We start from the raw sequence: 25,712 nt of genomic DNA on the forward strand, positions 1-25,712 counted from the left end.
TCATCTAGGATCTGGAGCTGGGTATGGAAAAGATATGCTAGGTATGACTATAGGTTCTGCTGGTGGATAAGGCAATGATTGAGATTGAACATACGGTACAACAGGAGGGTATGGAAAAGATGTAGTGGGTACTACAGGTTCAGCTGGTGGATAGGGATGTGATTCAACCAGTGTATGAGATTCAGGAACATCATTGACTACAAGAGGTGCAGATGGTGGATGTACGACTATAGGTTCTGCTGGTGGGTAAGGAAATGATTGAGATGGAACATACGGTTCCGCAGGAGGGTATGGAAAAGATGTAGCGGGTACGACAGGTTCAGCTGGTGGATAGGGATGTAATTCAGCGGGTGTATGAGATTCAGGAACATCATTGACTACAAGAGGTGCAGATGGTGGATGTACGACTATAGGTTCTGCAGGTGGGTAAGGAAATGATTGAGATGGAACATACGGTTCTGCAGGAGGGTATGGAAAAGATGTAGTGGGTACTACAGGTTCAGCTGGTGGATAGGGATGTAATTCAGCCGGTGTATGAGATTCAGGAACATCATTGACTACAAGAGGTGCAGATGGTGGATGTAAGACTATAGGTTCTGCTGGTGGGTAAGGGAATGATTGAGACGGAACATATGGTTCCGCAGGAGGGTATGGAAAAGATGTAGTGGGTACTACAGGTTCAGCTGGTGGATAGGGATGTAATTCAGCCGGTGTATGAGATATAGGAACATCATTGACAAGAGGTGCAGATGGTGGATGTACGACTATAGGTTCTGCAGGTGGGTAAGGAAATGATTGAGACGGAACATACGGTTCCGCAGGAGGGTATGGGAAAGATGTAGTGGATACTACAGGTTCAGCTGGTGGATAGGGATGCAATTCGGCCAGTGTATGAGATTCAGGAATATCATTGACTACAAGAGGTGCAGATGGTGGATGTATGACTATAGGTTCTGCTGGTGGGTAAGGAAATGATTGAGATGGAACATACGGTTCCGCTGGAGGGTATGGAAAAGATGTAGTGGGTACTACAGGTTCAGCTGGTGGATAAGGATGCAATTCGGCTGGTTTATGAGATTCAGGAACATCATTGACTACAAGAGGTGCAGATGGTGGATGTACAACTATAGGTTCTGCTGGTGGGTAAGGAAATGATTGAGACGGAACATATGATTCCGCTGGAGGGTATGGGAATGATATAGTGGGTACTACGGGTTCAGCTGGTGGATAGGGATGTAATTCAGCCGGTGTATGAGATTCAGGAACATCATTGACTACAAGAGGTGCAGATGTAGGTGCTATTCGAATATCCACGGACACCGCTGGAATTTTAATTATTGGTTCCTTCAACTCTGCAGGAGGATATGGATACGATACTTGTGATATTTGAGATCCTGTTGTAATATCCACTGGCAATGCAGGAATTTTAATTACTGGTTCCTTAGGCTCTGCGGGGGGATATGGATATAGCTGTGGTATTTCTGCTGGAACTACATTATGAATCACTGGCTTATGTATAGGTTCAGCTGGCGGGTATGGATAATAATGATCTGCCACAACATCATAGATCAGTAATATCGCAGCAAGTGCGAATAAGTGTGCTCGAATCTAAAAACAATAAATTTGATTATCTATAAATATATTTCGACTAGTAACTTACCATCATCGCCTTAAAAAATAAGACATGTGAATGGAGACAGTTTTATTAGAACCTATTATAAATAGGTCAAATTCAACAATTACTTTCGAATGTCTGTGTTTTAAACACGTTTGTCCTAATTATATATAAATAGGCCAAAATTCCTTGATATGATAGTAAAATAATGGATTTGCTTAATTGTATTTCTTTTAAATGGCTTAGTAGTTACACAATACATATTTTACACACTCATAAAAAATATTTACTAATTAATTCTAGCACAAAAAGTATTTACTAATTCAATAAATTTAACCAAATAAAATTATACATAATTTTGGAGGCAAATTTTTCTTTACACCTGTACCATATAAAACGACTTCCATGTAAAACGTTATAAAATAAAATAAAAAATATAAATTGAAGAATGCTTATTACTTTTTTAAACGATATATACCTATATACAGAGTCCGAAAATAAAGAACTTAGAAATTTCATTTAACACATTGAGCGCCAGGGCGGACTTCCTTACAGGGCGTAATTGTCCGCTTTTGTCCTATACCGGGTGCGTCTCCAAAGTGGCTCACCCTTATACCTTTTTTATTTTTTCATATAAAAATTGAGATTTGGTACGTAAGCATATGATAAATTAGGATTGATTGACGTATTCAATTGTTTTCGGTCACTTCCTGTTTCACCGGAAATGACTACGACTTTTGATTTTTAAATGGCACTCTCGGTATTTTACTACTTTATTCGATAGAAAATGACACACTGAATAGAATGACATATCATTGAAAAATCAGTTTTATTTTTCAATTGATCGAACTGATTTCTAAAATTCGAGACGCTTCAAGTAGTTTCTCAGACCTTTGAAACCACATCTGAGAGATAATAGTATTTTCTAAAAATATTTAAACAAATATATTTCGTGCATTTATAATGTTATAATGTTTGGCCTCCAGATTTTTCTTCATAGACTTCTGTTTTCTTATTGGATGTTATTATATGATATTTGTGAACGCGTCTTCAAAATAATCGATAACCGGATCACAACACCATTCTGCGTAAACGCGAACTTTGAAATCGCGCCAATATCCGCAAAAGGTTGGAAACACTTTAACTTTCCCGCCCCCCAAATTTTAAATCTTGCGAATCGCCAAAAAATGGTGGGTGCAATTTAAAAATTCTTAAAACTTTATCATAACTTTTTTAGGACACCCTGTATACAACAAATATTTTAAGGATATGCCCCTTTATAAACCATGGAACATGTATATAACTTTTATTCATATTTTAGACGACGACGATGATATTGGACTTCCTCGCACTAATAGGCCACCCTGTATATTTTTGCATTATTTTATTTCCCTGGAACTAATCAAAACTAATTTAACTTTAACTTAGGATTATGTAAAGTGATCACAAAACGAACCCAAAAATGCAATAATAGATAGGGTATTTCATTTAAAATATACCCTCATACACTCATACTTTTTACAGTGGCTACCTATAAGCCTTGTTTATAAGGCTATAAGTGAACATATTTTTCTAAAATTCGTCCAGTATTCCGGGTGCGTCTCAAAAGTGGCTCACCCCTATAACTTTTTTATTTCTTCAGTTAAAAATACGAGATTTGGTATGTTAGTATATGACATAAATTAGGATCGATTGACGTATTCAATTGTTTTCGGTCACTTCCTGTCTCACCGGAAATGACTACAATTTTTGATTTTTAAATGGTACCCTCGGGGGGGGGGGGGGTTACTTTATTCGATAAAAAATGACACTCTGAATAGATTGACTTATCGTATGTCAACTTTTGACATTTTCGTATATGGTTTATTTGAAATTATAATTTGCGGTTCGTAACGAAAATTTGACTCGAAATACTAAATGTGTGGTATCAAATTATTCATAAAAAAATGCTTTTTCCAAATATGCTAATGAGCCACCCTCGTTCCATTTGAAAAAATTGAGATATGATTAAAAATACGATTTGAGCATTTTCTAACTGGCCAGGACAAAAGACACTATAAACATTAGACGATCAAATCTACTTTTCCAAGGCTCCTTGATTTCACATAGCCATGGCACTCTAGATTGAGTTTTAAAATACGATTTTTTATTAAGCGAGAATGTCAAAAGTTGACATATGATACATCATTCTATTCAGGATGTCATTTTCTATCAAATAAAGTAAAAAAATACCGAGGGTGTCATTTAAAAATCAAAAATTGTAGTCATTTCCGGTGAAACAGGAAGTGGCCGAAAACAATTGAATACGTCAATAGATCCTAATTTATGTCATATACTAATATACCAAATCTCGTATTTTTAACCGAAGAAATAAAAAAGTTATAGGGGTGAGCCACTTTTGAGACACACCCGGTATATTTATGTCAGAATAACTTGTATTCAGACATAAACGATTTCTTCTCTTATTTTTGTTTGTCTTATTTATAAACCTTTAGGTATACCAGAGTGATTATGGATTGTTAAATGTAAAAATCGCTACGAGTAATGTCATCATTGACAACAATTAAACATGTTATTACTAGTAGACTAGACTGAAATATTAAATTTGGAAATGTTTTTGAGCCAAATGTGGAACAGAAACTGTTCCATCAAAATTGTTTTTAGTAAAATTTATGATTAATTTAAAAAAATAAAAAGTTCACAAATTTATAATTTCAGTCAAATAACTATCTAGTCAACATGTTTATTTTTTGTCAATGATGACATGTATTGATATTCTATATCTATTTCTATTCTAAATATCTTGAGAACGGTTGCTCGTAGCGACTTTTACCAAGTGACCATTTTTATGCAGTAAATGGCGAAAATGTATATTATTTCCCTTAATAGTTTAATACAGGGGTGGACGAAAATTTATTACTCTTCAAAAAAGTTTAAAAATATGTAAGTGTCGACCTCTACAAGTAGGAGATATATTGACCTCGAAATCAAATTTGTCACGTCAAAAAATACCCAGACACCAATTTTCATCCAGTTCGGGAATTTATTTGCAAAACATAAAAATAAAAATGAAATATAAATGAACTACACCTTGTATCTCCGGAAAGAAGCGTTTTAGGACAGAAATTAAAAAATAATAATAATAACTTAAATATTTTTTTTAGATATTATCCGCATAATAATAATAATGCAGTTATTTATTCCTGTTAATATTAATTATATGAAATATATATAATTTATATGAAATCAATTAAACGTTTGAAGTACTTAAGTACTACATAACAGTTACATCTATTTTAAATGCAATCTCTACTAATGTGTTGCTGTTGATAAGATATTTAACTGAGCTTAGGGAAATAATCAACATATTGTAAAATAGAGCTTTTTACAAATTTCCTATTTTCATAAGTACATTCAGTTGGGAAAGTACACATTGCAGGGTCTACTTATCTAACATTGACAACTTTTTGATTTTCTCATTAAGAAGCCCATTAACATTAGATTTAACATACATTAGGTTTTCGAACCTATAAATAAAAAATAATTTCTTTACTTTTAACATTTACACACTGTTAGTCATGAAAAACGTAAGTATATTTATTTAAAGATAAATTGACCTGTTATTAATTATTTTATATTTATTTTTAGATATTTATATTAAGTTTAGCTGTCACATTGTGCACGGGATTACGTATCCCTGTGCCACATTCGGAATATGGAGTGCCATTAGAGTATCGTACAGTTGCGCCGGTTACCGAATCACATGTAGCTCCCGTAATTAATGAAAACTATGGGGTACCTTCTGGATCACAACCATTGGGAGAATATGGTGTTCCACAGATTCCTCAGGTACCAGTTAGTGAAACTCCAATACTTCCTGTCGTTCGTGATGATGTTGTTCCTCTTATACCGCATGAAGAATATGGTGTGCCACAAACGCCAGTAATTTCACAAGAACTTTCTAAACCTATTGAGACTATCTACAACTACAATATTCCTCATGTACCAGTTACTCAAGCTCCAATAACCCCTCTAATTCGTGAGGAATATGGTGTTCCTCTTACACCATTGGGAGAATATGGTATCCCTCAGGTACCAATAAGTGAAGCTCCAATACTTCCTGTCGTTCATGATGAAGTTGTTCCTCTTATACCGCATGAAGAATATGGTGTACCACAAGCTCCAGTAATTTCACAAGAACTTTCTAAACCTATTGAGACTATCTACAACTACAATATTCCTCATGTACCAGTTACTCAAGCTCCAGTAACTCCTCTAATTCATGAGGAATATGGTGTTCCTCTTAAACCATTGGGAGAATATGGTGTTCCACAAATTCCTCAGTTATTAGTAACCGAAGCCCCAATTCTTCCTATAGTTCACGATGCAGTTCTTCCTGTTAAACCTCATGAAGAATATGGTGTGCCACAAGTTCCAGTAATTTCACCAGAACTTTCTAAACCTATTGAAACTATCTATAACTACAATATTCCTCATGTACCAGTTACTCAAGCTCCAATAACTCCACTAATTTATGAGGAATATGGTGTTCCTCTTAGACCATTGGGAGAATATGGTATCCCCCAGGTACCAGTTAGTGAAGCTCCGATACTTCCTGTCGTTCATGATGAAGTTGTTCCTCTTATACCGCATGAAGTATATGGTGTGCCACAAGCTCCAGTAATTTCACAAGAACTTTCTAAACCTATTGAGACTATCTACAACTACAATATTCCTCATGTACCAGTTACTCAAGCTCCAATAACTCCTCTAATTCATGAGGAATATGGTGTTCCTCTTAAACCATTGGGAGAATATGGTATCCCCCAGGTACCAATTAGTGAAGCTCCAATACTTCCTGTCGTCTATGATGAGCATGTGGTTCCACTTAAGCCACATGAAGAATATGGCGTACCACAAGTTCCAGTTGTTCCTCAAGAATCAGTTGAGACACATTATGATTATAGCATCCCCCATGTAGATTTACCAGTAACCCAAACTCCTGTAGCTCCTATTATTCATGAAGAATATGGAGTTCCACAAATTCCTCAGTTATTAGTAACCGAAGCTCCAATTCTTCCTATAGTTCATGATGAAGTTGTTCCTGTGAAACCACATGAAGAATATGGTGTGCCACAAACTCCAATAATATTACAAGAACTTTCTAAACCTATTGAGACTATTTACAACTACAATATTCCTCATGTACCAGTTACTCAAGCTCCAATAACTCCTCTAATACATGAGGAATATGGTGTTCCTCTTAAACCATTGGGAGAATATGGCGTCCCTCAGTTACCAATCAGTGAAGCTCCTATACTTCCTGTCGTCTACGACGAGCATGTGGTTCCACTTAAGCCTCATGAAGAATATGGCGTACCACAAGTTCCAGTTGTTCCTCAAGAATTAGTTGAGACACATTATGATTATAGCATCCCCCATGTAGATGTACCAGTAACCCAAACCCCTGTAGCACCTATTATTCATGAATATGGTGTTCCACAACAGCCTCAGAGAGAGTATGGCCTACCACAATCTCATCACGTAGAAGTACCAGTAAGTCCAGTTCCCGTAGTTGGTGAAGAATATGGTGTCCCTCTTGTGACAGAAGCTGCAGAAATACCTCATGAAGTTCCACAATCAACTTTGCCAGTTGTGTATAGTCCAGTTCATAACGACCAGATTATTCCACTGATACCGCTCGCAGGATATGGAATTCCTCATATTCCTGTTGTTGCCCAATCGATAGTTCCAGTACCTGTTCAAGGTTATGGTTTACCCCAGGTTCAAAATATACCGAAGCCTCAAGATAATGTACAAAAAGTAGTTGTACCCCACGCTGTGTATGGTGTTCCGTCAGAATATTTGTAATCTACAGAACTATTTATTCTTGTAATAGTAGAAACGCTATTTAATAAAAAAATAATAAATAACATTTTTGTTGTCATTTTTGTTTGATCAGATAAAATATGTCTCCGAAAACAGAACCGTCTAAAGCAGGGGCGGATTTAGACTAAATTTTTGGACGGGCAAATAGTTACAAGAAAAGAGGTTTTTTATTAAAAACATTACCGTATATTTATAAAATGCAATAAAAACAAGCAATATTTTTTTAAAAATTTTTGAATGTTTTTTTTATTCAATTGCATATAAAATAGAGAGCAATAAATAAAATTATATTCAATAACTTATCTACTACTCTTGTAAATTATATTCTATACAGGGTGATTCACGGCCATGGTACGTTGGACGTTTATGGATGATGAGTGATTGTTTTTTGTGATTAGTGCGTTGGATTTTGCTAAGGATTTTGCACCTGCTCCATCTGTCTAAATATGTATTTTCAGCATTGCATTGTTGTCGCTTTATACTAAGTGGAAGCATCTTTGTTATTTTAAACGAAACGGTATACCTATTATTTAATTTTGCGAAACTACTTTCATATTTCATAATTTTTCTATTATACTAACCTATACATATCTCTAATAATTTCTGAGATAAAAAATAAAACATATGTACAATTGACAAAAACATGTTCTTGAGTAACATTGGTTAAATTATAAAATCGGCATATTGAAAGCTGAAATTTGGTTTATAGGGTAATGAAAGTCGACATTATTTGATCTGCCTAAATCTAGTCCCAGTCTTTAGTTCAGTGGACTGTCTGTCTAAGTGGAGCAGGTGCCTTTGTGTAAAAATCCAAATTTCCAAAAAAAATTCTATCCGCCAAGGTCTAACGTATCATCGCCGTGAATCACCCTATATACTGCTAATTATCTTTTTTATTTTTTAATTCATTCAAAATCGAGATTGGGTATGAAAAAATCGAGATTTGGTATATTAATATATGACATAAATTAAGGATTGATTGAAGTATTCAACTGTTGTCTGTCACTTCCTGTTTCACCGAAAATTACTACAACTTTAATTTTTTTTTAAATGGTACCCTGGGTTTTTTGGTGCTTTATTCGATAGAAGATTACACTCACAAAAATCACAACATTGATTAATCAAATTTAATTTTTAGTTAGAATACTTATGCGAGCATGGTCATATACAGGGTGTTTAAACAGTTACTCCATCACTTGCAATGCTGTACTATATTTTTCTTTCATGAGTTTAATTTTATGTTACAATTACCAGTAATTGCAATTATAAGATATAGTAATATAAATTGATATTACAAAAGATAAGGTAGTATACATCCCCAATAAGACATACTATACCGGGTGCGTCTCAAAAGTGGCTCACCTCTATAACTTTTTTTAATTTTTTCAGGACATTCCTAATTTATGTCATATACTAACATACCAAATCTTATTCTTTTATAAAAAATAAAAAAGTTATAGGGGTGAGCAACTTTTGAGATGCACTCGGTATAGAATTTTGATTTGATTGAAAAAACATTTTAAAATTGGTACCTAGTGGAAATATAAAAAAAAGTAGTACAATACTTCAAGTGATATTGCAAAATAAGTAAATTTATTTTATCAGTCAGTTATATTTATGGTGACTAAAGTTAGGGAGACTAGGCCCCCATGCCCCATAGTTCCGTCTATGTTTTGAAGAAGTATCCTAGATAAAATAATATTACAGAATGTAATTTGCATAAATTATAACTGAGTACTGTTGAAACATCGAGGAAGATTTAAATTCCAGTGCAAAAAATAGGAATTCTTACTAGTATCGTGCATTGAGTTTATGTCTCTTGGGGGCATAATAAAGACCAAGTGTTCATTCATGTTAACATATTTTTTGTTATGTTAATTTATTTCGTTATAATCACGTTTACAAAAATGCGAAAGTTTATGCTTTATACAAAGAACAACAATTTTTGGAACATTAATCTTGTGATATGTTTTAAATTGATTTTTCCATTACTAAAATGGTTTTTCAGGTTAACCTTTCACGCCGTTTGTCAGGCCTTGAATAGAACCCAGTATTATTACAAGTAGTAATAAGAAATAAGAATATGCTCGGAATCTTAATAGGTCCAACCTGGAGTGTACTTAAGATTCATATTTTATAGGGTGTGTCGTAGGTCAGATGGTTCATCGTAATAATTATAGCTTTCGATATGTCTTGCTTCAGTTATATTCAAATTTATTTTGTGCAGAACTGGAGTCAAGAGCGAATAGGTACCCCCGGTATTGTAACAAAATAATTAACAACACAACAATCTGACAAACTCTTATAATCTAGAGTGATAAATGTGCAAATACTGTTTTAATAAAGATATAGATAAACAAGCGAGATTTCGTATGTTAGTATATGACATAAATTAGGATTGATTGGCGTATTCAATTGTTTTTGGTCACTTCCTGTTTTACCGGAAATGACTACAACTTTAGATAATTGGCTTCATTGGTATTTTTTTATTTTATTCTATAGAATATGAAATTCTCAAGTGAACAGGATTCTAAATCAAAGGGTGGATGCATACATCACCGCGACGGTCAAAAAATAATATTCTTCAGCGAAGAAAATTTCCAGTAACTTTCCTTATTTTTGTTATACTTACAGTTAAAAGTAAATCGAGGACAACTAGATGATCGTAATATTGTCCTGTTTGTAATGGACAAATGAAGCTAAATTTTTGCTGTCCTCAACTAAACACGGTTTACAACACATTAAAACGCATTTTTCTCCAATATTTTTTTTAAATAATCTATTGCAAATGGTTTTTATATCTGAAATGGTTTGAAAAGCTCTCGTTTTTAAAAAAATGGACACCCACATTCTACATTTCTTTTTCTTATTTTTTTCTTTTCTCTTAAATGCAACATTATCACAACAAATAAAGCACAGTTTGACAAATAAAGCGACAATTTATTTTTTATTTTGGTGTGTATTCACCTTTAGGTATGACACATCTTGTATTTTACAAAAACATATTTTAAAACACACCTGTCTCAATGTTATACATAAATACTCTCTTTATTACATTATATTTATGTCTTTTTATTAAATAAAAACCTCATTCTTTTGAACTATTATAATACTATCCTTGAACTTGTTAACGAAATGGCCAAGGAGGATACACATATTTTAAGAATAAAGGACGCGTTAAAACTAAGATAATTTCGTAATAAAGAAAATATCGTACGAGTTTAGAAGAATTAAATCACAGAATTAAATGATTTGGAGAAAGTTTATGAGGTTAAGGATAATTCGCCATAATGCCCACCTACAAATATATTAGAAAAATAGAGTTAGAATATTAACGATCGCTCGAAGGCAAAAGATGACAGTGAGTAGGCAAAAAACAATAACAAAAATACCATAAAGGTGATTATAATAATTGGTCAAGATGAAACGATGTCATGATGGTGACTATTTTTGCGAAATTAAATTAATTTCATTAGGTATAGTAAAGATTAAATCGACTCGTATATTCACTGTCGCACTGAATTATTGTGTTTATTTTTTTAATTCGCAATAATATTTATTACGTTATTACTAAACTGTTATAACTTACTATTACTGGATTATGTAGCTGGTATAGTTTATTTTTTTACATAAATTGTCTTAATTAGACTTTATTCTTGTCGTAGAGGGCTAGTTAAATGGTTAGTTGCAGAGCTGTAAGCTCGCAGAAAAAGTTGACATATACCGAGTGCGTCTCAAAAGTGGCTCACCCCTATAACTTTTTTATTTCTTCAGATAAAAAAACGAGATTTGGTATGTTAGTATATGACATAAATTAGGATTGATTGGCGTATTCAATTGTTTTCGGTCACTTCCTGTTTCACCGGAAATGACTACAAGTTTTGATTTTTAAATGGCGCCCTCGGTATTCTTTCACTTTATTCGATAGAAAATGACATTCTGAATAGAATGACATATCATATGTCAACTTGATCTAAAAATAAAAAAGTTATAGGGGTGAGTCACTTTTGAGACGCACCCGGTATATAGACATATATATATATATATATATATATATATATATATATATATATATATATATATATATATATATATATATATATATATATATATATAGATAACAAAACTCGCAGAAAAAGTTGACATATGATACGTCATTCTAATCAGAATGTCATTTTCTATCGAATAAAGTAAAAAAATACCGAGGGTGTCATTTAAAAATCAAAAGTTGTAGTCCATTTCCGGTGAAACAGTGATCAAATACAATTAAATAAGTCAATCAATCCTAATTTATGTCATATACTAACATACCAAATCTCGTTGTTTTATCTGAAAAAATAAAAAAGTTGTAGGGGGTGAACCACTTTTGAGACGCACCCGGTATATTGCATAATATGATTTATGGGAGAAACATTAGAACGACTATAAAACAGGTTACAGGTATTCAATCGTAAAGTGATCTTTGGCACATTACAAAGTAATAAAAGTAAGTATTTGATAATGCCAAAACGAAAGTGTGTAGTACGAGTAGTAATTAATGAAATGCTCAAAGTTTTCTTTTCTCAACTCAGATAGAACGCAATGGAAACATTTTTCGTTCAGTTTAAAATGTTAAATTTTCTTGATTTTTAGCCCTATTTTCTTAATTTTTTTAGCAAACTGTATATAAATACATCAACTTTAATTGTCTTTATAAACTTTAGTATTTGACTTATTATACAGAGTTAATCGAAGAGTTGTTTTTTACCCTTTCTTTAATTGTTTGTATACTTAGTTATTACAGTTATTTTTTTAATATCCTTAGTTCTGTTAGGATTACTAATATTATTTATTAAAACCAAGCCTAAATCGTTACTTTTTAAAGTTTCTTAAATTTTAATATAGAGTTCTAATCAGTGTCGATATGACATTACGACAATAGTCACCAAAACCATCTCGTGAGATTGAGATTAAAAAATAACATCGTAAAGTAATGATAGTTGACAAAATTACAAACTGTTGGTTGCAAAGAAATTCATGAAAATAGAGCTAAAAGTAAAAAAAATGACACTTTAAATTTGACGAAAAAACCTCTGCGTTTCGTTTTTTTTGCATCTGAGTGTATTAAAAAAGAAAATCCAATTCCAATGTTTTTTGTAAGGTATGCAGTACAAATCACAAAGACAAAAGATTGTAATTAATACTTTTTCCAATGCCTTTAATTTCCCCTTTAAAGTAAAGTCTGTTTGTCTGTCCAACGAGAGAGGAAAGAATATCTTCAGACGATATCCCATGATTGACAGACAGTTTACTTTTGTATTAAAATGACAGACAACTCTCACTATCAGGTATTCTCTCGTTAGTATCCTCTATTTTATATCAATAAATATAATTTATTATTCGACGAAGACCCGATTTTGTCCGGATGTCAGAATTAACTTCTTTAACCGGAACTTCCAAAAATGGAAACTCTAGATAAGGGTAAAGAATGGCCATACCCTGCTGGAGAGCGAAACCTTGGGTCGGCGTTTACATGTATAGGTGAACCGCTATGGCAATATATCAAGTCTTACCACTTCTAGATTCCATGCGCTTGGGAAAATACTTGCCTTCTGTCTGTATTCAGTACATCTTATTTTACTAAGCGTGTTGACCGTACTCTTCGTACACACGAAAATCGGCATCCAAGGACAGACATGCCGACCCTGATATGAAGAATGATGTATATAATATATCCGGTTCTACAGCGTGATCCGCCTTCCGGTTCCTTGCCGCCATTGCCTTCTGTCCATCCAGTCATCGGCTTGTAAATTGTGCATTGACATTGCCTTTGTTACCCCCTTTAACCATGTCTCTCGGGGTCTTCCTCGTTTTCTTTTTCCAGTTAGGATCCATTTCATTATATTCTTTGGTAGCCTTTCTTCTCCCATTGTGTTTACATGCCCATACCAGATTAATTGTTTTTTTTGAAGAATGATATATAATAATTGATATACCTGGTGCATCTCAAATATGGTTCACCCCTATGATAATATTTTTTATTATTTCAGATAAAATAACGAGCTTTGGTATGTTAGAATATGACATAAATTAGGATTGATTGACGTATTCAATTCTTTTCGGCCATTTCCTGTTTCACCGAAAATGACTACAACTTTTGACTTTTAAATGGCACTCTGGTATTTTTTTTTACTTTATTCGATAGAAAATGACACTCTGAATATAATAACATATCAAATGTCAACTTTTGACATTTTCGCTTAAAACAAAATTGTATTTTAAATTTGAATCTAGAGGGCCATGGTTGTGTCAAAAACACTAATTTTTAATCAAGGAGCCTTGGAAAAATAGATTTGATCGTCTAATGTTTTTACCGAGGTTTTTACTGTATTGTCCTGGCCGGTTAAAAGATGGCCAAATCGTATTTTTAATCATATCTCATTTTTTTCAAATGGAAGAGGGTGGCTCATTAGCGTATTTGGAAAAAGCATTCTTAAAGCACGAATAATTTGGTACCACACACTTAGTATTTCGAGTCAAATTTTCGTTATGAACAGCATGTTGCAATTTCAAATAAACCATATGCAAAAATGTCAAAAGACATACGATGCGTCATTCTGTGTCATTCATGTTGACATTCATGTTGACACATGATATGTCATTCTATTCAGAGTGTCATTTTCTGTCAAATAAAGTAACAAAATACCGAGGGTGCCATTTAAAAATCAAAAGTTGTAGTCATTTCCAGTGAAACAGGAAGTGACCGAAAACAATTGAATACGTCAATCAATCCTAATTTGTATCATATACTAACATAACAAATCTCGTCTTTTCATTTGAAAAAATAAAAAAGTTATAGGGGTCAACCACTTTTGAGACGCACCTGGTATAAATACGAAGAATAGAACGAAGTTACGGTGTCTAAAATTATTCACATTTGAGAACAAATAAAAAATTAAAGAAATAAGACAAATATTCAAGGTCTACCAGAAAGTCGTTACTTTTGATTACTGCACGTATACCGGGTGCGTCTCAAGAGTAGCTCACCCCTATAACTTCTTTATATTTTCAAATAATCAGCATCTATCAAAGAATGACGTCGAAAATATTACCATAGAAACGCCTTTTGATTTTTAGCATTTGCTGGAGAAAATTCAACTATATTTTTTTACTTAACATAACTTTTCTCTAACAAACAAAAAAGTTTTTTTCCTCTTGTAAGGACAATCCGGGGACATACTGTATATTGTATAATAAAAAAACAGTGTGACCGATAGTTAAAAGTTATCTTAGAAATCCCATCAATATACCTGAAGTACCGTATGTTAAAAATATTATATATTTTAAACTATGTATTATCTATAGTAATGCTATTTTGATAATGTTTCGAAAAAAGACAACCGAAAAAAAATGGATACAAATAGGTACCGGCACCCTTGAAGGGTTTTGGCGTTGTCGCAATAATCAAATAATGGACTGGTGCTATCTCGAATAGGAATCGCCAACATACGTTCCAAAAACCCTAAAAATCACCGAGCATGGCCTGCCTATTGTTTGGCAATTGCATCGAAACACGCCCAACGTAAAAACGGACGATAATTACTATTTTTCGATTAGGAATCTTAAAATAGCGTCAAATTTCACAGCGATTAAAATCTTCTATATGAATAACTTGTTTATTTTCTTTAAAATGAAATTTGTTTTACACAAATGTTCTCTATATTATACAGGGTGAGTTTTCTACGATGTTCTCTATGGGTATCTCGGAAACTACTGGAGAAAGAGAGTCGGTTAAATGGGGAAAAAATCGCAGTTTTGTAAAAAAATATCCGCTTTTAAAATTTTTGAAAAAGTTCATGGCTTACTAGATATTTCGAAAAAAACGAATTTCGGTTATTTTAAAAATTGTCTCTAATTTCATTATAATCTATTTTAGACAAAAACATTTCAGATAAAAGTTGCAGATAATCACATCCTTAATGAGATTGCGTTCTACGTTTTTTTTTAAAGCCTGTCATTTTTGACATACTCTTGACACAAACATATGTTTCTTTAAATGGAAACCATAGTTGGCCATGACTTTATAAAAAGCGCCATTTTTAAGCTTTTCAGCGATATAAGCTATAATATGTTTTTTTTTCGAAAAAATACTGAGTTATAGCCAATTTTTATCTTTTTTGACTAATTTCACTTAATTGGCATGGTAATCTTGTTTTGTTATGATTTATAACGTATAAAAAGAACCCCTTTCTAAAATAAAACAATATCACTACATACACTTTAAGTTATTTTAGAAAATGTTCAAAAAATCCGCGATTGTTTTGAGTACATACATGAATCTTTTTAAAACTGAATTACTAGCTTTTTTCACAGAACGACGGGTCGACTTTTACCGCCTCCTGTACCGCCTCTTCGAGTGCCTCTCTTAATTCATAAGTTCTTTTGTGAACCTTATTGTTAACTATATCGCATAAAAAATCTAAAGTATATAGTTCAGGCCATCGAGGAGGCTCATGCAATTGGTTCATCTCTTCCTATCCCTGAGTTTGCATAATTATGATATAAATAATTTTTAACATTTCGTTTGGGGGGGGGGGAGTGTCATAATAAACGTCATGTTAGTCTGTAAAATTGTCTTAAAAACCGTTCTCTAAAAAGCGTAAGTAACGTTCACCGGCCAACGTATCCTCGAAAATGTATGGTCAAGAAAAGTTGAATGAATAATCCTACACCGCTTTTTTTTGTTTGAAAAATTCATATTTAGAATTTTTGTTTATTTTAATTTACTAAGTTTGGATGTGTCAGTTTGACATTTCTGAAAGCAACGACGATTGAACTTGTTTCCATGGCTAACTAAGTGAAATTGTTTAAAAATGATAAGAATTGGCTATAACTCAGTAATTTTTCGAAGAAAAGATATTATAGCTTATATCACTAAAAAGCTTAAAAAAACCTATATATGTTTGTGTCATATGTCAAAAATGACAGGCTTTAGAAAAAAAACGGAGAACACAATCTCATTCAGGATGTGATTATCTACAACTATTATCTGAAAACTTTTTGTTTAAAATAGATTATAATGGAATTAGGGACAATTTTTAAAATAGCCGAGATTAGTTTTTTTTCGAAATATCCATTAAGCCCTGAATTTTTTGGAAAGTCTCAAAGGCGCATATTTATGACTACAAAACTGCAATTCTTTCCCCATTTAACCGACTTCCTATCTCCAGTACTTTTCGAGATACCCATAGAGAATATCGTAAAAAACTCACCCTGTATAGAGACACCTAGAAAAATCGATTGCTTATTTTTTTAATGCAGCTCTTATTTAATGCGTTCTCTACTTACTACTTACAGTATGTCCCCGGATTGTCTTTACAAGAGGAAAAACTTTTTTATTATTGATATTTTGAGAAAAATACATTCTTCATAAAAAATTTTGCTTGTTCTAAAATGGTTAATACCGTTTACACTTTTCCAAAATTTCATACGGTTTTAGAGAAGATTAAAAAAAACATGAAAATATAATTGAATTTTAGTCTATCCTAAAAATTAAAAGGTGTTTCTATGGTAATATCATTCCGATTTCATTCTTCCGGAACAAGAGTAGACAACTTCACCAAAAACCTAAATCCTATGATGGCGGGACCAGGTCAAATGGATGGCGTGGCTAGATAGTAGATAGATTTGCGTCTACTGGTCTCAACCTTGGGGCACCAGGGGGCAACCCATTGTATTCTCGTCTCCCTTACTTCAACATGCGGGACTATGTAGAAGTGGACAAATTAAATATTATAATTTATTGTTGTATAGATGCAACCCTTGCTTTTATATTCTTATCTGATGCTGATCTTAAAAAATTGAAATTTACTAAATAAAACTGTTATTACGTTAGACATAAAACAATTTTAATCAACTATAAGGTTGGATAATAACTGTTTTAATAACAGAGTGTTCCATTTGATTTAGTACAAAAAATACAATAGAACGACAACAATTTATTTTTAATAATTACACTAATGTTGCCCATAGTAAATCATACGAAAATGACAAAAATTGTAAATTATTTGTTATTGTATTTGTAAGAAGGGATTATGAATACTTTTAATGTACGAGTTTGGAATAATTGTTGTGTGATAAATTGACTTTTGTATGTTAATTTTGCTATAACAATTGAAATATTTTTACGTTTTCACTTACAGCAGGTTTGATATTAATTGTCAAAGTCATTATCGAATACCAAACCGATAAGATGCGGTAATGAATTTTATTAAATAATAAGACGCACGTATTTAATATATTTCATGAATTCGAGGTATCTTTGATATAATTTATAAAATACCGAGTGGTCAAGAAGCTGTAAACACTTGTTATTTATACAGGGTGTTTTAAAAAACATGTGCCATCTCTCGTGGGGAGATTCCTCACGTAAAAATAAGATTTATGTCCGATTCTGCTTTGTTTCGTGTAGCTACGAAACAAAGGTGTTAAAATCTTAATATTTTTTCGATTTATTATAATTTTCTTCCAAGTACTTTTAGCGTTTCGAATGAAATTTTGAGAGTAAAAGTTTCTAAAAATGCGACATATTTCAAAGTTAAAAAAGTGTCGACATATTCACCAGGGACGTGCATATGGGTTTTCACTGGAATATTTTTCTAAAAAAAGCATGTACGCCACTGACTCTTTTTTTCTTTTGTTAGCGAAATAGTGTAAGCAGTTTAATGCCGATTAAAAGTTGTCTCTTGATATTTTGTCGATATCAGCCTCCTTGATGAATCACAATTAATAAAATTAATATAAAAATAAAATTAATAAATTATATATTTTACCTAATTTATTATTAAATGTTATTACCATTAGTTATTATTACTATTAGTCCAACCTAGAGTAATTTAAAATAAAAAAATAATAGTATTTAAGATAATTATACACAAAACCTATAATTTAAAAAAAATTTAACATCCTGTAACTCTAAAACTATGCATTTCCATACCCATGTTTATATGAACTTTTTTTCATATTTTTTGATGAAGAATCAAAGTACTTATTTAAAACTTTTGCAAGTTAATGATATTAAAATGTTTTAAAGGTTGCTATTCGACTTGATCAAGACAAATTAATAAGATTGCGTTTATCTCATGAAGGAGGCTGAAATTGACAAAATATCGACAACTTTCAATCGGCATAAAATTTTTTACACTATTTCGCCAACAAGCGAAAAAAAGTCAGTGGCGTACATAACTTTTTTTAGAAAAATATTCCAGTGATAACCCATATGCACGTCCCTGGTGAATATATCGACGCTTTTTTAGCATTAAAATATGTCGCATTTATAGTATTTATAGTAAACTTTTACCCTCAAAATTTCATTCTAAACGCTAAAAGTACTTGGAAGAAAATTATAATAAATCGAAAAAATATTAAGACTTTAACACCCTGTAGCTACGAAACAAAAATCTTATTTTTACGTGAGGAATCTCCCCACGAGAGATGGCATATGTTTTTTGAAACACCCTGTATATTGCCTCCCAAACTTTATTGATTTCTGTGTAGTGCAGTAAGAAATGCAATGCAGTTTGAATTAATTTTTTGCTTGATGATTATGATTTAATTATGTTTTATTTTCAGGGCTTTTTGTAGCGATTTTTTTAAGATAAGTCTTTGGTTTGGTTTGATCTTGATTTCAGCACTCTGTATAAAAATGTCCTTAATATAAGTAAAATATTTATGCTTGCCAAGAGCTAAAATGTTGGTTTTAAAATCTAAATTAAGATATAAATTAATGATGCAAAAATAATTAAAGAAAAGTTTAAAATTACAATTAGCAACTTAGAAAGTCGTCAGAAATATCTATACAGGGTGCTGCAAATTCGGGGTACGAGCATTGGTATCTCGGAAACCGTAATAGATACGAAGATGCTTAAATTGGGGCAAAGTTGCGCCTTGGGATTTCACCAAGACGCCATGAAAAAAGTTTTTTGGATTGTTTGATTGGAAAGGGTTTTTTGGATTAAACGATTTTTTTATTTTTTCCTGCCATAACTTTTTAGAAAATCAAAAAAAAAAAAATTGCACAAGAAAAAAATAAATAAAATTACTTTTTTATATTGTCAATCACGTCGCAAAAATGAATACTTCTGTAACGTTTGAAAAAAAATCAGTTTTTTAGTATTAGGAGCAGTTATTATTAATCAACGCAAACAGTCAATTAATATAGTTCGAATACTGAGATCAACATATTAGCATCTGTACTCTTTGAAAATTTGTTAATCTTTAAAAATAATGCATGAAAACTTGAAAAGATAGGTAAAAAATCGTATAATACAATTTGATAGACAAATAAACTGTGCATCTGTGCACTGATTCTCGTAAAATATACAGGGTGTTATATTTAAATTAAATAATGTTAATAATTAGTAATATTAATGTCATAATTAATAATGTTGTTTAAAGCTAGTAATTATTTAACTAAATTTTTAGACACTTTGTATAAGGCAGTGGCGCATCTAGAGATTGAGTCTGGGAGGGCAATATTGAAGTAAAATACTACTAGCTTTAAATTAAATTTACGATGAAAAGTTTTGTGAGTGTGGAAAAAAATAAACTTGGATTGACATACATTTTCTATTTTGATTGGTATTATTAATTTCTTTTATGACATTTTATCTTATGCCACATTTTATCTTACTTTTAAATTACTTCCCGGGAGGGGTAATTACCTCCATTACCCCTCCCATATATGCGCCACTGGTATAAGGTAGTATTATTTTTATTATTGCAACACAAAATTTAGTAAATAGAAAAACTTCAGTACGATATTTGGTTTTAAAAACTTAAATACACTTAGAGAAATGAAGCATTAAAATTGTTTCTGTATTTTCACAAAAACGTAAATATTGCAATAACGGTAAGATTAAAGTGTGGTAAACCTTTATCAAATTTACCTTTATTTTAATCGTAGAAACTAAAAATGTTATAATATACAGCGTATTATATTAAAAATAGAACTTTGATATTTTTTATTTATTTGGTACCTACAGTCTGTACGTTTTGAAAATAATTTTAAATTGGAGCTTAGTAGTCCTCCAACAATGCCACCACTCACAATTTCTAAAAATTTAATCGTGTGGCTACAATACTCCGTGTCGAATGTAGGAGTGAACAAGCCTGTATATTTTAATATGCCATTTTTTTTAAATATCTTTTGCATATACTACTATTCTTTTTTTTTTAAGATTCAACATCCATGAATAGACAGAAATTTTTAAACACACTAACATTTCCGTCCTAAAGATACCAATCTCTTCAAAAATTGCAATACCGAAAAAATAAAACAGGTGTAACATTGCATAATGGTACCGTCGTTTGGCGCGATGGTACGGATCCGAGTCTCACCTACCCATTATACCCATTAAAACAGAAAATTTGATGTGTCCTTGCGCATAGATCTTCTTTAATGGATGCATAACTTTGGGAAGGGTGTGTCAATAAGAGAGATGATCCATCCACGATGGGTCAAATGGGGGGCTTCTATATAAATCTACATGCCCATCTTTTGTAGCATCACAAAATTCGGTGTGCTTCAGTTGGGTGTAAAATAAAACAGTTTTAATATTTTGAAATTATGATGATTGTGGTGTGTATTATTCAGTTTTGGTTTTAGTGAACAGTGAAATTTTTTAAGACTGGAATTTTCGAATTTATTTTACTAATTATTTTTCGCCCGGGTTATTATAACTAAACCTTAATTAATTAGTATATATTTCTCAGAAGTGATAATAACTAATCAAGTTAAAGTGTTTACTTAACTAGTTTATAAACTAGTTGAATATATTATGAACTATCCAAATGTCTGGTTATTTTGATGGAAAACCAGTTATATGTGAAAATCTGATTTTCTTCAAAGTTTTGTACTTTTATAAACAAGGAAGAAAATTTATTTTAGCATAATAATAAGTTTAACTTGACTTTTCTATAAATTAACTTTTTTATTTTTATTTTTAATTTGGTTATTGTTGTCTAACAATTTTTATTATTATTTTATTTTTTATAATTCTTAATATTATTGTTTTTATTAATATTTTATTAGTGAAAGATAATTTTTTTACTATTATTTTATTATAGATCATACTAGGCTGCATTTTTGCTACAGCTTTAGCTGCTCCACAAAATTTTTACAGGCCACAACAACCTCAGAATCAGCAGAGCTACAGTAACAAACCAATTATTCCTATCGTTTCCGAATCAAATGAACTGAATCCTGATGGATCATTCAGCTACAGGTAATAATATAATAAATTTATTAAGTAATCTTAGGTTTCTTAAAAAATATTTTCACTGTATGTATAGCTTTCTGAGATATATATGGTGCGATACCTGCAGGCTTACCTATCGGAGGGAGTAAAAAAGTTTACCTGGATTTCGTCTGTCGAAATCTTAAAGAAGTTAAGTAAAAACAAACAAATGACGCTCAGAAAGTTAAGAAACGTGTCAGCTAGCTAGTTCATTAGCTAGCTCATCAGCTTCGTTTTTTTTAATGGAACGCCTTGTATATTTAAGACTGTAGTTGTGTTAAATCGTGTAAATTTTGTTAAAAGATCTTTTTCTTCCGATTGCTAATATAGTATATGGTTTGTCTATATTTTCGTGAGTTTTTTAATTAGTGTGTTTTTTAATTATATGCAAAATAATTAAAAAATGGTTCAAGCAAATATAGACAAACTTTTTTTTCCAATATCAAGGGGCCGCACAGTGGGGTATTTGACACAGGTAGTTGACCGAAATTTTTTTATGTAGACCTTACATAAATTATTGCTATTTTCAATTAAAGAGGAAATAATATGAACAAAATAAAGGATAATTCGTCGATTCTAAAAAAAGAAAGAAAAATCACTGTTACAGTGTTTCCACGGTCAATGCCACTAATGCCAGTAGTAATATCGCAACTAATACTACTAATGCTACGACTGATCCGCGAGCAATGCCCATACCACTAAAGTCGCTACTAATGTCAAATTGTGCTATACAGCTAATGGCACTAATGCGATCGCTTTGTACACAACAATGCCATCGCGGTTTACACCTCGCATTAGTATATCACTGATTGGCAAATTAGAGGAAACCAAGAATGTTTTTCTCATTTTATCTGCAAAATAGCAAAAAGTCGCAGTATTTTATTTTACTGTATGAAAGCCCAATGTTTACTAAGTAAAACGTATATAGACAATATGCTGAATTCTTCGAAATGCGCAACTAAATCTCTAAGTATAATAAAAATGTCACAAATTTAATCAAATTTTCTGAACGCCTAACTTTTGTTGAAAAAAAATCGTTAGTATAGAGAATATCAAAATAAATAATACGTTTATGTAGAATACATACCTGCAGCTTGCTGAGCCATTTTCAATCAAAACAATAATATAAACGTAAAAAGAGCACAAGAACAACAACAATTTATAATTTTAAACATAAAATTTAGCCATTTACCTCTTATCTGTGAGAAGTAACAACTTTGACGTTTCGTTGAAACAAACGAATGCAACTAAACACACCCATAGCAACGCCATTCATGGCAGACATGATTTAACTTATCATTTATCTTTTTGTGGGAAATCTTAAACACATTTGCTTTTTCGAATTTCGATCACCTTTTTCCTGCTAATACCCCACCGTGGGCCGTCCTCTGCCGAAAAAGGTCGTAAATAAATAAAATAACTTAGGTAGTTGTTTTTTATAATCTCAAATAAATGATAAATTCCAATAAAATTATTTTTCTTTGTGTAGCTACGTTTCTGGAGATGGTTCACAGGCTCAAGCTCAAGGCTACCTGAAGAACCAAGGTCAGAAAGATGCCGAGGCTGAAGTTATCCAGGGCTCCTACTCTTATACCGCGCCTGATGGTACAAAACACTTTTTTACAATTCAGTAGCTTTGTTAATAATTCCCATTTTTCAGGCACACCAATCACGGTAAACTGGATCGCTGATGAAAACGGCTTCAGGGCAGAAGGCTCCCATATTCCCACACCGCCACCAATTCCTGCTGAAATTCAAAAGTCTCTGGTGCAGATTTCGCAAGGTCAAGGCGCTCAGCCTCAGGGGCAGTACAGGCCTAATCCTTTCCAAGGACAAGGGGGTTTCTCCAGACCGTCTAGACCTTCGTATCGATTTTAGAATGTGTTATGTATTTTGAATGAAGAAATGCTCATATATCGAGTGAATGCTTTGTAAACAACTGTACCTATATTTGTAATATAATTCAACAAAATACTTCGTTTAATTTTTTTTTGAAATTATTCAACAAACGTATAGTTTCTCTCTTGTAAATTTTGCAAAATAATGTATACATGGCGTTTCAAGAAAGATGTGCCATCTCTTGTGGGAAGATTCTTCACGTAAAAATAAGATTTATTTTTCATATCAACATAGTTCCGGTTCTGCTTTGTTTCGTAGCTACAGGGTGTTAAAGTCTTAATAATCTTTCGATTTATTATAATTTTCTTCCAAGTATAAATTAAATTTTGAGGGTAAAAGTTTGGTTTGGTTTGCACGTCCCTGGTGAATATGTCGGCACTTTTCTAGCTTTAAAATATGTCGCATTTATAGTAACTTTTACCCGAGCTTTTACCCTAGAAATGTAATTTGAAACGCTAAAAGTACTTGGAAGAAAATTATAATAAATCGAAAAAATATTAAGTCTTTAACACCCTGTAGCTACGAAACAAAGCAGAATTGGACATACATATGTTGATGTGAAATTAAATCTTATTTTTACGTGAGGAATCTCCCCACGAGAGATGGCACATGTTTTTTGAAACACCCTGTATAACATAAAAATAACAATTGGTTATTATTCTAAACATAAAAATGATAAGAATACGATCAGAGCCAGACTTTGAATAAGAAGACTAAGGAAGGAGCATAATGCTGTCCATGTATTCATGCATGGTGGGCGGAAAAAGGACTCTAGGGTGGGGATCCTTGACAGTTCTGTTTGACGATTCATTTGACACATTTGAATTTGATTTGAAATTTTGTGGATTTGTCAGTCTTTACGGAGCTTATTTTATGTTATTTATTATTTATTCTACTACTGATCGTTGTATAAAGGTAGTAAATCTAGATGGAAATTGTGGCAGAACTCAAATTAACAGTGACGCTATCGCGATTTATCGAAAAAGACGCTAAAATAGTTGGTTGTGTAGCGTGCGGTAGATCTCGGCAATAAATAATTATTATAAGGTTATAACTTATCTATTTTTGTTAGAATTTTATATTTTTATAACAATTTTAATAACTACCAACATTTATTCACAACGTAAAATAAAAAAAAAATATTGAGTCTACCCCACGTCTACCCTACATCATAGTTTTACATTTTTTAAATAAAATTAGAACGGCACTGATAAACCGGAATTTAAGTCGGCCATATTTGAGGCCCATCGCGGTGGACCTAAGATTTTTGATATGCTCCTTCCATAATCTTCTTATTCAAAGGAGCCAGACTTAATTTAAAGCAATTAAAATAAAAAATATATCTCTTTTTTAAATATACTATTAAAATGATTTTACTAAAAAGTACTAATGTGGCAGTGTGAAAACTAATGAAGTTCAAAAGTAAATTACATTAAACACTAAAATATTAACTTAAATATGTTAAATTAATTTATACAGACAGTAACCCCTATAAAGATTCGTATTTTCAGAATACACATTGCGTTTCAAATATTGACTTAATGGCTTAATATCTTATTTATAAATATGGAAACGTGTTACAATGAATTTAACTTGTATTAAAAGATCAATAATAATTAATAATATGGCCTATTTTTCAGTATAATATAAAATAATTATAAATTTTTTATGAAAGAAATTATGTGTGCATTTAATAGGTCATTTTAAGCTATTTTACCCGCAGCACCTAAAATTTCACCCTTTGAGGTAGGGTTGCAACCCTTACTTATTTTTTAAGAGGTTAAAATTTTTCACAAATTTATTTCAATATTTTTTTTTAATTTCCGTGTCTTTTTTGACTAATTCGAACATGAAGATTTCAAAAAAAAATACGCCAATTTTGTATAACTTAGCGTTTAGGCTCTACGGCTGTAATATTTGATTTAAGTGTCAAAATTTCATTTTTTAACATATTTACCGTATCTTGACCAAAATGATGGATATTTTTGTAAGTTTTGGTACGAAAAATGTAATTAAATTTGTGACAAGACTAT

At 31.9% G+C, this 25,712-nt stretch overlaps 2 protein-coding genes across 2 annotated transcripts; one reads left to right on the top strand and one right to left on the bottom strand.

Moving 5' to 3' along the window:
- On the bottom strand, positions 1-1,666 carry LOC115876364 (extensin-like). The gene is made up of 2 exons (XM_030892107.1): positions 1,661-1,666; positions 1-1,608 (listed from the first exon to the last, which is right to left on the bottom strand). Exons 1-2 carry the CDS (start codon positions 1,664-1,666, stop codon positions 1-3), a joined length of 1,614 nt encoding a protein of 537 aa, XP_030747967.1.
- A 19,416-nt stretch (positions 1,667-21,082) lies between these two features.
- Positions 21,083-23,730, top strand: LOC115876351 (endocuticle structural glycoprotein SgAbd-2-like). Its single transcript, XM_030892088.1, has 4 exons — positions 21,083-21,122; positions 21,611-21,768; positions 23,270-23,385; positions 23,441-23,730. The coding sequence occupies exons 1-4, from the start codon at positions 21,111-21,113 to the stop codon at positions 23,656-23,658; spliced, it is 504 nt and encodes a 167-aa protein (XP_030747948.1). The 5' UTR covers positions 21,083-21,110; the 3' UTR covers positions 23,659-23,730.
- Positions 23,731-25,712: the final 1,982 nt, after the last annotated feature.

This window comes from Sitophilus oryzae, unplaced genomic scaffold (assembly GCF_002938485.1).
Source record: "Sitophilus oryzae breed Bouriz unplaced genomic scaffold, Soryzae_2.0 scaffold_1432_pilon_pilon, whole genome shotgun sequence".
Taxonomy (NCBI): Eukaryota; Metazoa; Arthropoda; class Insecta; order Coleoptera; family Curculionidae; genus Sitophilus; species Sitophilus oryzae.

Coding starts and splice junctions, on each gene's coding strand:
- LOC115876351 (XM_030892088.1), top strand. Junction 21,769..23,269: donor GATGGATCATTCAGCTACAG/GTAATAATATAA, acceptor TTCTTTGTGTAG/CTACGTTTCTGGAGATGGTT. Junction 23,386..23,440: donor CTCTTATACCGCGCCTGATG/GTACAAAACACT, acceptor CCCATTTTTCAG/GCACACCAATCACGGTAAAC.